General features: G+C 41.4%; 1 protein-coding gene across 1 annotated transcript in view; it reads right to left on the bottom strand.

Annotated features, from left to right (window-relative positions):
- Positions 1-7,371: 7,371 nt before the first annotated feature.
- The window catches only part of LSM3 (LSM3 homolog, U6 small nuclear RNA and mRNA degradation associated), a 10,438-nt gene continuing 3,771 nt past the window's right edge, over positions 7,372-14,038 (bottom strand). The window contains exons 3-4 of the mRNA XM_019646030.1: positions 12,672-12,767; positions 7,372-7,687 (exon numbers count right to left, since the gene is read on the bottom strand). Of these exons, the coding sequence (XP_019501575.1) occupies positions 7,607-7,687; positions 12,672-12,767 (177 nt within the window). The 3' untranslated portion in view covers positions 7,372-7,606. The remainder of the gene's footprint in view (positions 7,688-12,671; positions 12,768-14,038) is intronic.

Here is a 14,038-nt window from a genome sequence, read left to right on the forward strand (position 1 = left end):
ATCATCTCGTGATGTTGTTGGGTGACCTTGTTCACTGAGCTTCCACTTATTTCTCTTGTACCCTAAAGCTGAACTGAGAAAAACATTGCCAAGAACCAAGGAGGAGGGGGGGGGTCGAGACTCTGCAAAGGAAAACCCCCCCTGGCTCCCTCATCTGATTTCTAAATGCTCATCATGATTAGCTTATATCCAACCCAGTTTCTAGCAGTCGTCTGTTTGGAAAAGTCATAAAGGAAAAACAGTGCAAGAAGAGATCAATGAGATTATTTTTTTTAACATTGTAGTAGACTTGGCAGAAATTATGAACTCATAAAGAAGAGCTCTGATGGTTGTTAAAAAGACAGATAAATATTTATGAGTGGTCTTTTGTACTATGGACTAACTACAGAGGCCTGAAAGGCAGTTTGGAGTAGACAGGAAGCACATTATGCGAAGCTGCTGGTTTAATTAAGGGCAACAAAGGTGTACTGAGCTTCTCCTGCACTCCAGGCCCTGAGCTAGTCCTTTAGGACGTCACTTAACCCTCAGCCCTTCTTCATGAGATAGGCACTACCTCTATCCTCATTTTATGGAGGAAGAAACTGAGGATCAAGGAAGCTGAGTTTGTTATTCAACTATTGGGTTGTCGGAAAAGTCATGATGTATTTTTTCTATGTTTTTCGTTGCACAAATGGGTCATTACTTTTCCGACAACTCAATAGTAAGCAGTCATGCTGGGATACAAATGTGAGGCTTCTTGACTCCAAATCTGTATTCTTTACCCAGCGCACACAATTGTTGGCTTTCACATGGTATAACCAAGAGCTTTTCAAGAACACCAAACTTAGGCTCTTTTAACCAATAACAGAATGATCCCAGACCTTTCCCAGCAACACATAATGTTTAAGTCGAAAGGACACAGATGAAGACCCTGAGTCCACAAGCGTGAAAAATGACCTGCTCCACAGAATGGTGGAATCTGGCCTCAAACTGACAAAAGCTTTATCCGACCAGCAGTCAACTGCATGCACAGGACAGAGTGCTGACGAAAGCCATCTTGTCTGGAATGTGGCCTTGTCAACAATCTCATTTTAGTTCAACAGGATGTGGGCACAATTAGAAGGGTACTTTACCTTATAACTTGCTCCCTGGAGCCTAAACAACACATTATGTTTTCTTTCCTTCTTTCCTCCTGGCAGCAATAGATATTGTTGGGTTGGAGTTTCACAAACTGTTTGGATTTGAGGAAATAAATGACCCAGACTTTTGCAGGCCAACACTAACATGTGTAGACTGCAAATCAAGAAAAGTTGAAGCTGAAAAGCAAAGAGCACAGCACCACCTGGTGTTGACAATTAGGACGTACAAATTTAGGTGGCCTCAGATGCATGGATTCCCAGCAGCACAAATCCCTTAAGGGTAAAACTCCTCCCTACATTTCCTTCCTGAGCCCCAGAAAGGGTGAGAGGCTTACCAACATTCACCAAACATGGGGTGAGAGCTGGGTCTTGGGTGTTTGATTTCCAACCCTGTACTCCCTCCATGAGAGCCAACTGAGGGGAAGAGAATACAGTCATTTTCCCCCAATGAACATGGAGTACCAGCCTGTATATGATCCAAATGGCAGCTAATGTTCAGAAGGAATACCCCTCCCTTTGCAAAGGGAAGGAAATGTTAACAGGTGATCAGATGGGACTGTGCAACCGCACAAATACACATCACATAGCTCTGGGAACTATAGTGTGAGCAGGCCTGCTGGCAACTTGCACTTGCTTGATTGGGGAACTAGATTAGCTTGAACTCGCTTGTGGCCTTGGGCAAGTCTCTTTCATTCTCTTGGCCTTTTCCTCCCCATCTGTATAAGGAAGGTGCTGAACTACGCCTGGACCTCTGAAGTCTCTATGATCTGGCCTCTCTCTAACCTCATCTACCATTTCCCTCCCTTGGCTTACTCTCCTCCAGCCCACTGGCCTCCTTGCTGACCCCTGACCAGGCAAAACTGTTATCTCAGAGCCTCTGCACGGGTTCCAGTTGCCTGGGTTCCAGTTGCCTGGACTAATGCTGTTTTGCCAAGTCCCCACAGGGCTGGATCCCGACTTCTGTTTAGGAGTCTGCTCAAATGTTACCTCTTTAGATAAACTTCCACTGAGCCCCTGATGTTGTGTCCTCTCCCTTGCTGCTGTCATGCCCCATTAACTTACCCTCCATGTCCTTTACAGCACTTAGCACCATGTACTGTTTTGTTCAGTCCTCTATTGACAGAGCCTACACTTAGTAGACATTTGATAACAATTTTTAATTGACTGAAATTATTTCATTCATGATCCTCCTGAAAACTTATCTGGGAGAAAGAGTGTGGATAGTTGGAATAAGATGAATTCGTGTCCTTAGCAAACTGAACTGGCCTCCCAATACTGCCTCCACTTCTGACTTCTGAACCTGGTGTCCATGATGTGTCAATAATATTCCAGGCATTGTCCTGGGCTTCTTACATTAAGTTTCCCAATCCTTACAGCTAATCTTAGCACATACGTAATTTGCCCAGGTGGTATGTAGCACAGCTGGGATTTGAAGCTAAGTTTATTTGACTCCACCATACTTCCAGAATCTATGGTCAGTTTTCCAACCCACCAAGGGCAAATCTGGGGGTCATGTCAACACCCAGAGCCCAAATCCCCATAGACTGTAGGTGGGTGGGATGAGCGCCAAGAAAAAATTCCTCTGGAGTAATCAATATCAGAAACTGCAGTGGGGCATGTTGCTTCCACGTCCAGGAAGCTTCTAGAAATAGCCAAGAAAATAAGAATCTACATGCTCCAGGTATTAAAATTGAGCAATGACTCTAAAAGGAATTTAAAACATTTGGCCTTGGCTTCCTCATTTCTTGGTGTTAATTTTCCATGTAAATTGATAACTAGTTGGCATATACTGCTATTATCAGGTAAATGGTAATTGGGGACAAGACAGCTAGAAGGGCAAAAAAGTGGGAAACATTGTCCAGTTGTGGGAGGGCATCATAAGTATCTGGAAAATAATGTGCAAAGTTCACCTTTGACAGTACCATTTGCCCAGAATGGATAAAGAAGTTGTGGTATATAAATACAATGGAGTATTATTCAGCCATGAGAAAAATGGAAATCTTGCCATTTGCAAAAACATGGATAGATCTTGGAGGCGTTATGCTAAGTGAAATAAGTCAGACAGAGACAAATATTGTATGGTATCACTTATATGTGGAATCTCGATTTTTTAAAAAAAAGTCAAACTCTTAAGAGTACAAATGGGGGGTGGGGAAATGGAGAGAGATTGGTAAAATTGTACAAACTTTCAGGTATAAGATGAATAGGTGTGAGGATTTAATGTAAAACATGGTGACTATAGTTGACAAAACTGTATTACATCATTGAAATTTGCTGAGAACTTAAATGTTCTCACAAAAAAAATAAACAAAAAATAAAATAAATATGTGAGTTGATGGATATATTGATGAGATGGTGGGAGTCCTTTCACAATGTATATCAAATCACCACAATGCACTTTAAATATCTTACAATTTTTTCAATTACACCTCAATAAAGCTGGGGGGATAAAGTACCCTTTGCCCCTTCCATCCATAGTGTTGTCATTAATTACTCAGTCAGTCAGCATTTACCGAGGACAAACTCTTGGCCAGGCCCATGTCATGGGCTGTGAATACTGTCCCTGCTCATAAACACCAACTTGTCTCATGGAGCTGTGTTATTCACTCACATCACGCAAGTATTCTGCCCTCCTCAGAACACCAAGGACCCCAATACCTACTCTCAAACACCCTCCTGTGTTGCAGGTCCCCCACCTAGACCCCCTAAGAGGACTCCAGCTACCATCAGGCCCAGTCACCAAACAAATCTTAGCTTCATCCACACTGCTTCCCCCTCAGGGTGCTCCAGGGCCTCCTAATAAATTCCAGAGCAACGGCTTCAAGTCAGTATCTGAGTTATGTTCCAAGAAACTTATTAATAATAAGGACCAAAAGGATTTATTTTTCTACAAGTTAGCAGAGACTACAAGGTATCCTTACATAATAGGCATTCTTTGTCTCCAGCTTCCATCCACCCTTTCCTCTGGTTCCCTTTAGAGAACTACCCCTCTCCACACTCAAACCATATGGATCAAGTGGGAATAATCTTGCTTTTAGTTCCAGGTTGGGCATGTGGCTCAGACCTGGCCAATCAGAGCTCTACATTCTCATGGCCATAATGACTAGCCATGAACTGGCACAGGAACCAAGGAGAATGAGACCGCTGCAGTTGGCAGGCAGGTAGGTTGTAAGCTTGGATCTGCTACCAGGTACAGGGCTTGTCCAAGAATGAAAGTCACATAGTTCAGCAAAGCTGAGTGACAGAAACATCAATCAAGCCTCTTGATCCTGCCAGGATGACTCCTAGAATTTTCAGTTACTTTCTCGGTCCAAAGCAGGTGAGCATCGCTCACACAATGGAACATTGCTCCCCTTCTAACTGCAGTCTGAAAGCACTGTAGGCAATATAGTATATATAAAAGGCTGTGCCAGTTTCTGCCTTAGTGTCAGAAAAATGGTACTTCTAGTTTGGGCAGACCTTCAAAAATCACTATTTGAAATGTGTGAAAATTGTCTATTTGTAGCTAATGATTTTAGTCTAACGGATGCTCAAGTTACTTGGGTTTCAACTTGGGCACGTTCCATCTCAAAGATGAATGTGTGGTCCTACATTTTGTCTGTCCATCTTTCTTTGTGGGAGGCAATAACAATTCATAACAATCTCTTTCAGGAAACCAAGACAGAGATCCAGGTATGGCATCTGCTTGAGAAGCTTCCAAAGGAAAGACTGTCAGAAGGCTCCTCGAGTTATGTGACACCCTGTTGCAGAAACACCAGCTCCAATGACCACGTGCTATCCAGCTGGCCAGAGTTCAGTGCTGTGCAGCCTCAGTTTAAAGCATGGATTCAGGGGCCCTCTGCTTAACCCTTGAGCAGCACCCCCGCAGACCTGGAGGAAGCCTTGCCAGGACACTGCTTGACCTGCCCTCTTGTGGACTAAGTCCCAGCTCCAATCCTCCAGGCAGGCAGCCTGAGCTCCAAAGACTCACAAAACCCACACTGCCTCCTCTCCGTCTGGTAACATGCAGGTGGTTATCCTGCAGTTAATCTTTCTTTGCCCCTCTATCTGTATCACAGCAGCCATGAGGTAAGCGGATGTTGGTATGTTGCAGCTGAGTTTTATGTGCACATGAAGACTGTCAGATTTTAAGGTTTATCATTTTTAGAAGCTTGTGTAAATAAGTCCTCACAGCCAAAAGTTCTAGTGTAACCTTTCAATTCTAGGAGAAAAAGGAACAGGTGACCAATGGAGCAAAACAAATGTTTAAGAATTAAGCATGGCTATCAGTAGCCACTAAAAATAAATGCAATGCTGGAGAGAACAGGAGGGTGTGGCAAAGCAACAGGGCCAGGTGGTCAGTCAGGCCATGGCTGTGGTGGGCATCAGGAGCCAACTTACTACCCAAGCCAGGGTCTCCACAGCACACCCACGCCATGCACTCACAGGGAGGATTCACATTCCTACTGCCAAGTCCTAGTTGTGTGACCACAGGCAGTTTCTTGTAGCATTCTGCAGGAGAGAGTTGTAAGGAATAAATAGGAAAATGTATACAAAATGCTTTTGGCCTGGTGTGCTTTGTTCAACCAACGATGGTAATTATTATTGTGTATCATCATCATCCTGGAGGCAAGAGTCCTACTCAGAAAAGGTGATACAAAGGATTGGTCACTTGCTACCACCAGAACCACGTCTCATTTTTTCAGTAATGAACAGGTTGCTGTAAACAGGTCACCTCCTGACACTAACAAAGCCTAAGGACAGAGTGTGGGGACAGTAGAAATGAAGGGAGGTTCTCTCGTCTGCTCAGGTTAGGCAAAATCTCCATGAGCTCACCCACATCTGTTTTTCCCTTTTCCATTAACTTGTAGGGACAGGTACAATAATGAAAATGAAACCTTTCTATACAATGTCAACCAAAAGCATCTTTCTTGCACATGGCTTAAAATATTGTGCATGTTAGCATATTGTGCTTGCTAGTGGATTAACAAACGCATTCAGCATATTTACAGCCAAGTCATCCACAAGTCGAATTTTCTGCATTTCAAAACGGTACATGGCTGGTTAGCTCAGGTGGTTAGAGCACAGGCTCATAACACCAAGTTTGCCAGTTCGATTCCCACATGGGTCACGGAGCTGCGCCCTCCACGACCAGACTGAAACAACCACTTGACTTGGAGTCAGGGCGGTCCGTTAGCTCAGGTGGTTAGAGCGCAAGCTCGTAATACCAAGGTTGCGGGCTCAATCCCCACATGGGCCAAAGAGCTGCGCCCTCCACAACTACTTGACTTAGAGCTCATGGGCCCTGGAAAAACACACTGTTGCCCAATAAAATTTCTAAAAAAAAAAAGGCGGTATAACCTACTTAATGGACTATGTCAGGTTCTAGGCCATCTTAATCAAATTTTAGAGATTACAACATACGTATGCCTTATCTTTCAAGCATTAAATGCTGACTGGCTGAAGCTAGAAATAAAAATAGCTTTGCTTTTAGCCACTTTGTTTTATTATGCCACTGAGATATATTGTTTTAGACCTCTCTCATCATTCATAGCTTGTGATCCAAGAATGGAAAAATCGTTTCTTCGAGTCATAAAATATGTGCAGCATTAGTGGATAAGACCAAGCTGAACCACACAGGTATATAACCACTGAAGCCTAACCTCAGAAATAAATCAGGCCAGACAGAAGTAACAGAAATCGTGCTTCCTCTCATACTGCATTGTTAGTGTTTACAATGACATCACCTCCACCTAGCCTTACCCCACTTCTGATTTGGGTGCTCTTTGGCTGGCCGAGTGGCTCAGTTGGTTAAGAGCTCGCTCAAGAGTTTGAGCTCTGAGCAACAGCGGTTCGAGTCCAGCCCAAGCTGAGCAGCCACTGAGCTGCCAACAGGTAGCAGGATGGCTCAGCTAAAAACAAAAACAAAACAAATGTTGATTTGGGTGCTCTTTTAGTTGCTCCTATGGCATCCTCTACGAGTATATACCTTATTCGATAAGCACGAATCTCTCGGTCCTGCAACCTGGTTTAAACAACTGCCTCCACAGAACACTTGAGGGAAAGAAGCTATCGACAACCTAGGTCTCAGTACTCAACAGCTGATGCACTACACGTGTACAAATAAAGTGAATGGAAGATATGTGCTTACTTTAAAGAATTCACAAGACAAGAGACTGCGTTTTTTTAAAAAAAATCAAAAAAGAAAACCAAATTTAATTTAAATTGTAAAAAATCAGAATTGTTTGAAAAAACAATGGAGCAAATCAACTCCTAAAAAAAAGTGTTGCATCTTGGTGATCACATTTATTGGAGGGTTAGAGAAAAATAAAAATGCCATTTAGCTTACGAATTTGTAAGTTATCTGCAAATCAACTCGTTTCAGGAGTGGAAGAATCCTTGGTCATTTCTTAGTATCAAAATTCACGCAGGTTTTTTTAATATCTTCTACATTTAAAGAGGCAATCATACAAAGTCTCCTATTTTCCATACAGGATAAATTCTTTGTTTCAGCCAACTCTCAATGGAGGGGCAACTAGTACAACACCATCTCCCCGGACAAAGAGCATCGGAATATTCCGTTTTGTTGACTGGAAGAGGAAAGAAAAAAACAATACATTTATATAAATATGTAGTAATATTGTTTATTATTTTTTGCACGAAAAATCTGAAAAAAAACAAACAAACATAGATTCATCATAACATAAACTGATTAAAAAACGTGATCACTTACCTTTGCAGCACAAGGAACCAATCTATTAACTGTTTACTTTTATTGGATATCAACAACTAGGGCAGAAATGAGCTATTCATCAAAATCCATTCTCCTCTTTCTGGGACACAGCTAGACTACATTTCCCATGCTCCCTTGCAACCAGATATGACCAGATATGACCATGAGATTGGGTTTTAACCAGTGGGAAGTAAATAGAAGTGACTGACCCATAGAACTCCCATGAATGTCCCTCTGTGGTCTTCCCCCTACCACTGGATACTCAGGTAATGGTGAACCTGAGGGATGGCAGAGCTCCAAGATAGAGGAAGCCCGGGTCCCTGACTGAACACCTGAAAGAAAGTTATTGTGCTGGCGTAAAAGCCCACTCTGACTGTTATGTGAGCAAGAAATAAAACTCTATTGTGCCGAGCCATTTCATTACATGTTGCTTCTATGTGCTACCGCACTCCCACATATGAAATGCGTATATCTTTGGGCATTAGCCTAGAGGTCAAGCCTTAGGCAGTAAGGAAACAGATGTGGAATGTCTGAAACCTTCACACACATTGGCAAAACATTAGGTAAAAGTGTCAGCTATGCCTGCAAAGTAGCCCAAGCCCCTCCCAAACCTATAGGCTCTGGAGGAAGACATTGGAAAAGCCATGTTAGAAGGTGTTGCTGTTAACCTCATTCAGTAGGTCAGGAGGCGGCCCATTAATTTGCATTTCTAACAAACTCAAAGGTAATGCTAATACTCCTGATTCAAAGAACACAATTTAAGAATCACTCTGAGAGAAACAAATATCATACGTCTGCTGTCTGCTATTATGAAGGAGTACTTCCTTCCAGTTTCCTTCAAGTTGCAAAAGGCGCATCTAGTTTTAGGACAGTTAAGTTTAGTGAAGGAGTCTGTGCTCATCAAAACAACTGAAATACAATATTTCACTCAAACTAGCCTACTCAGTCATCATATTTCTGAAGTAAAAAGTTCCTTCCCTTCCCTTCATATGAATCCACTTCATGCATAATAATTTTCCATTAACTCAATTATAGTTTTCCGGAGATCCAAAGAACAGAAATGAACATGGCAGCATTTTCCAAGGTGAGCAGCTTCTGTGATTGCCCCCAGTGATCTCCTGGTGGTCACACCCTTGTGTAATCCCCTCCCTTTGAGTGTGTGTGACGCTTGTGCCTTGCTTCTAACCAATGGAATATTGCAAAGGCAATGCTGACGATGTCACTATTATGATAAAATAGTGACTTCCATCTTGCTAGACAACTCTTGCTGGGTTTGATAAAGCAAGTTTCCAGGTGGTTAGCGGTCCCTGTGGCAAAGAACTGAGGTTTTCAGTCCAACAGTCCTCATGGAACAGAATCCTGCCAACAACCATGAAAGTGAGCTTGCAAGCGGGCCCTGCCCCAGGTGAGCCTTGAGATGAGGCCCCAGCCCTTGTGTAGCCTGATGAGAGGCCCTGAAATAGAGAATCCAGCTAAGTTGTGCCTGGTACCTGACCCACAGAAACTGTGAGCTAATAAATGTGTGCTTTTAAACTACTAAGTTTTGGGGCCATTTGTTACATAGAAATACGTATTCTTAAGATAAAAAGTCCTACAGTTATATAAGTTTGGGAAATGCTGCATACTATACACTTTCGTAGAGATAGCAATGCAAATAGCTTTAACCCAGGCCTATTTCACTGGGCTGTTAGAATTAAATATGATGTATATAAAATGGATAGCACAGTGCTTGACACACAGCAGGCATTTAGCAGAGTTAGTTCTCCAAACTCTGCCATTTCCATCTGTCTACTATTAAAGTATGTTTACCTTAGGGTAGAACGCTCTCATATCTAGTATATACTCTAAGATATCTTGCCTAATTACTCACCTTCAAGGTACCTGAAACTTTTCTGTGTACTAGGCACTTTTCAAATCAGATTTTAAAGCCCACAGTGGTAGGAACTAAGCATGACGTGCCAGATCCTAGAAATTTTTATGTGACAATGTCTTATACTCAGTCTACTCATGTTAGTTCAGCTGACCTATCCAGAAGAACTTAGTGCTATCCTGCTAGCTTCAAGATTTCACTGTTCACCAATTTCATCATCAATTACTCTGAGCCCCAGGCCCTGATACAGAGAAAAGAACCCTGCAGGCTTTGAAGCCAGTTAGGCCCAGGTTTGAAATCCCTACCATATCTTCCTAGCTGAATTTGATTTCCTCAGCTAGAAAATGGGGATACCACTGACCTCAATGTTACTGGGAGATTAAATGTGATAATGCATGCAAGTCTTTGTCATACAGTAGTTACTCAACACATATTATTAATATCACCCCCCACCCCCAGTTCTCTTCCTGTATAAGTAAATACTTTCTACCTTTATTTCTTTTTTGTTCTGTGACAAAGTATTACCTCCAAATTAAATTAGTGTGTGTGTTTTCCCCTAATTATTTAGTACAGAACTCAGAACTAGATATTTTTACATTTGAATGGAATCTAAGGGCTCACTGTCAATCTTCTAATGTTTTCAGTCAGGGAAGCAGATACAGAGAGGCTAACGGGCTGTTACAAACCACAACACTGTCAAATCTTGGAAAAAAGATCTACTAACATCCTCAAAAAAAAAAAATCAATAAAAAGGCAAAATATTAACAGCCTAATAAAACTGGTTAGCAAGTTATATACCAGAAGTTGAAACTACATTAAAATGAATTTAGAATACTATTATTTTTCATCTATTCATGCTATTTCCACTTCCCAGTTAACTTAAAAACTTAACTAATAGTATGCACCTTGCCTCTCTAACAGACTATACTTCCGTTATCTCTACTCCTTCCCCTACCCCATACTCCTCTAACAACCTGAGCATATACTTACTGCCTGTAGCTAACAAGGCCCTGTGGGGAACAGAATGAATCATGTCCTGGTCTCTGCCATCCAGTAATTCATAATATGAAAAGGAATATACAAACAAAAAAGTGAATAAGATCAATGTCGGCTCCGAGTGCCAGAAGTTCCAACCAAACGAGGAAAGAAGGTCAAGGTGGTCAGAGAAAGTGTCACAGGAGAGGTAGGGCTGAGCTGGTTCTTGAAACAGGCTTTGCAGGAAAGAGACAAGAGAGAACATTCCAGCTAGGTGAAATGTTATGGGAAGACACAGAAGCAGGACTGTAGAGGGCACGCTCTGCAGACAGTGGCTAGGGGAGTTGTCAGAGAGGAGACTAGAAACTTACAACCACACTATGGATGGTCTTAACTTAGCCTGAACTTGTGCTTTGCTCTATAGGCCATAGAAAGCCTTAAAAGTCTCTAAGCATGACCGTGACAAATGAAAGCAATGTTTGAGGACAATTACTCTGGCAGTCAGTTATGCATGAGCTAGAATGGAGGAGGACATGAAGAAAAGTGCCTGAGCTAGGGTCATGGCAGTGGGAAAGAAAAGCAATGGCACATAAATCAACATGAAGAAAGAATCAACTGAATTAGTTACTGATCAGTGTGAGTGAAAGGGAAAAGTTCAAAACATTCTGAGATTTATGGTCTAAATAACTGACAAAATCATGAACAGAAATGGAGTTTTTGAAGGTGAAGAACGCCAGTTTAGTTTTAGATGTATGGAGCTTGAGGTAACATCCAACGTAGAAAATTTTTCAATAAGAATGCTGGAAAAAATATTGAAGCTCAGAAAAGAAACTGATGGAGACAGATTTATCCATATTCATAACGGCCACTGGTCACCACATGCCACCAGCTTTGTATGCACCAAATTCAGTGCATCCTATTATAATCCTGGGAGGCAAGCGCAGGCATTGGCATTTTATAGAGGAGGTCCCTGGGGCTGGCCAGCAGCTGGCGTATGCTTTCGTGAGCCACCGTGAGCGACCGTCCAACAGCCAGCGAGCGACTGCCTCACCCGGGAAGAGCGCAATGATAAGTCCAACATGGGCCAGTGAAGCGACGTCGTCCACAACTAGACTGAAGAACAAAAGGACAGCAACTTGTCTGTTCCCCTCCCCCAACTCCCCAATAAAATCTTCAAAAAAAGAAAAACAAAGTGCAAGGTAGACCAATGAATTTGCATATAATAAGAGTATGAAAAGTTCATTGATAGGGTTTCAGATTCCTCACTGCAACTAACCTTTAAGAAACCACTACCTGTTGAGTTTGAATGGAGCCTCAAATGCAAGTACCCACAAAAATACCCCTTCTTTTACCAACTACCTATCTGTGTGAGGTCAGATTTTCTTCAACTGTAATATATCACAACAGATTAAATGCAGAAAAAAGATGTGAGAAGCTAGATGTCATTAATTAAGCCACACAACAAAGACATTTGCAAAAATGTAAAATGAAGACACATCTCACTATTGTTTTAGAAAATATAGTTATTGTTCATAAAAATGTTACTTACATTAACAGAATAGATTATTTTTAACGAGTATTTTTTAAATTTCTCAGTTTTAGTTTCTATTAAGTATTGATACATCAACTCCACATCAAACAAAAGAACATTTTCCAGTATTACTGCTACATATTAGCACACAAAGGCATCTTACAGTGTCATATCTCATTGAATCTTGGCAACCCTATGGGGTAAGTGGTAGTATTCCTGCTTACCAATGGAGACTGAGTGTGCAAAGTTAATTCCCTTGTCCAACATACCCCAGGTAGGAAGTGGCCAAGCCAGTACTGGAAACCAGGTCCGTTTGACCCCAAAGACTTTGCTTGTAATTGCTACACTCTAATGAGCCATGACTAAGTGTCAAACATGACAGGCTTTCCATAAGTAAGTGTTAAGCTGTTGGATGTTAAGAATAATTGACATTTTAAAAGCTATGAACAGAATTGCATGACTTACTTTATATATCTCTTCATATGTTTCTTCATCAATTTCTATAGTAGTCACAGTTTCTTCCACATCTCCCAGTATCATATTTAAATGCTGATCATAAGCCTGAAGTGGGAGCATGAAGGACCAAGAAATTTAATAAATTAAGAAACAATGAACAGGGCTTACAATATGCAAATGGCCCAGTTACAACATACAATATTTATACCACAAACTTTTCCATGTACATAAAAAATAATCCTGCTGTAGAAATATATTGTTTCTTTGCAAATCATTTCCAGTGATAACTTAATTGACCTGATAAAAATAGAAAATGGTTTAAAGGGCCAAAAATGAAACTTACTCAAAATAACTCAAAATTATTTTTGAAGTGTTCACCCTACTTGTTACATCATTTATAATATTTAATTATGAAAAAAAAAATTCCATGTGCAACAGTCTGACAAGAAAGATACAGGAAAGGAGACAAAATTCTTTGATTGCTAAGATGATGGCACAGCAGTCTCCTAAAGGCATAAGACACTATTATTCAATCCTCCCTGTCCTAAACACCAGGAGGTAAAGTAAGTAGAGCAACACCCTGCCCTTTATAACTTAGCCAGAACTGCGTTTGGCACCTGGACTCAATCAATAAATGCTGCAACTCAGATATACAGGGATGTCCTCAATCCAAGCTGCAAAGCTCATGTGCTTTACTGAAAGGTGACTCTCTGGAAACCTTATTCAGACCCACTCACGCTTACCTCTAACAAAGTGTTAAATGGTTCACCAGCTCACATCACAGTAAAAGTAGCCAATCAGCTACGTGGAAAACTGCTAGGTAGAGCACACTAACAAGAGCAAAAATCTACAGATCCAGAAAACAAACAAACAAAAGGTTGAAGGCCATGAAGTATAGAGGCAATGGAGTCTACATAGGGAACTGAAAAAGCCTGCAAGAGTTAAGGCAACATATCTGTTCCAAGGTGTCTCTCCGAGTGTCACTGGCCCATGTGATGAAGCTCAATTCTGCTCTGCTTGGTAAAATTGCCACTACTTCATTTCCTGGGGTTCCTCTTCCCTTCAGGCTGTGTATTAAGACCACTATCTCCCTAGATCTCTACTTCCTTTCCAAGAATAGCAGGTTCTGTACCCTTAGGTTCTACGGGAGTGAGGCTGAAGTCAGACTGCCTAAGTTCATCTTCTGGTCCTGACTTTACTGACTGGATCACCTTACACAGATGACTTCACGTTTCTGAGCCTGAGCTTCTTCAACTGTAAAACAGGGATATTTAGTATCTACCCTCATAGGGTTGTTACAAAGATTAAATGAAATGTGTATTATATACAAAACACTTAGAATAGTAACTGACATATAATTAATGCCCCATAAACTT

Source organism: Hipposideros armiger, unplaced genomic scaffold, assembly GCF_001890085.2.
Source record: "Hipposideros armiger isolate ML-2016 unplaced genomic scaffold, ASM189008v1 scaffold_96, whole genome shotgun sequence".
NCBI lineage: Eukaryota > Metazoa > Chordata > Mammalia > Chiroptera > Hipposideridae > Hipposideros > Hipposideros armiger.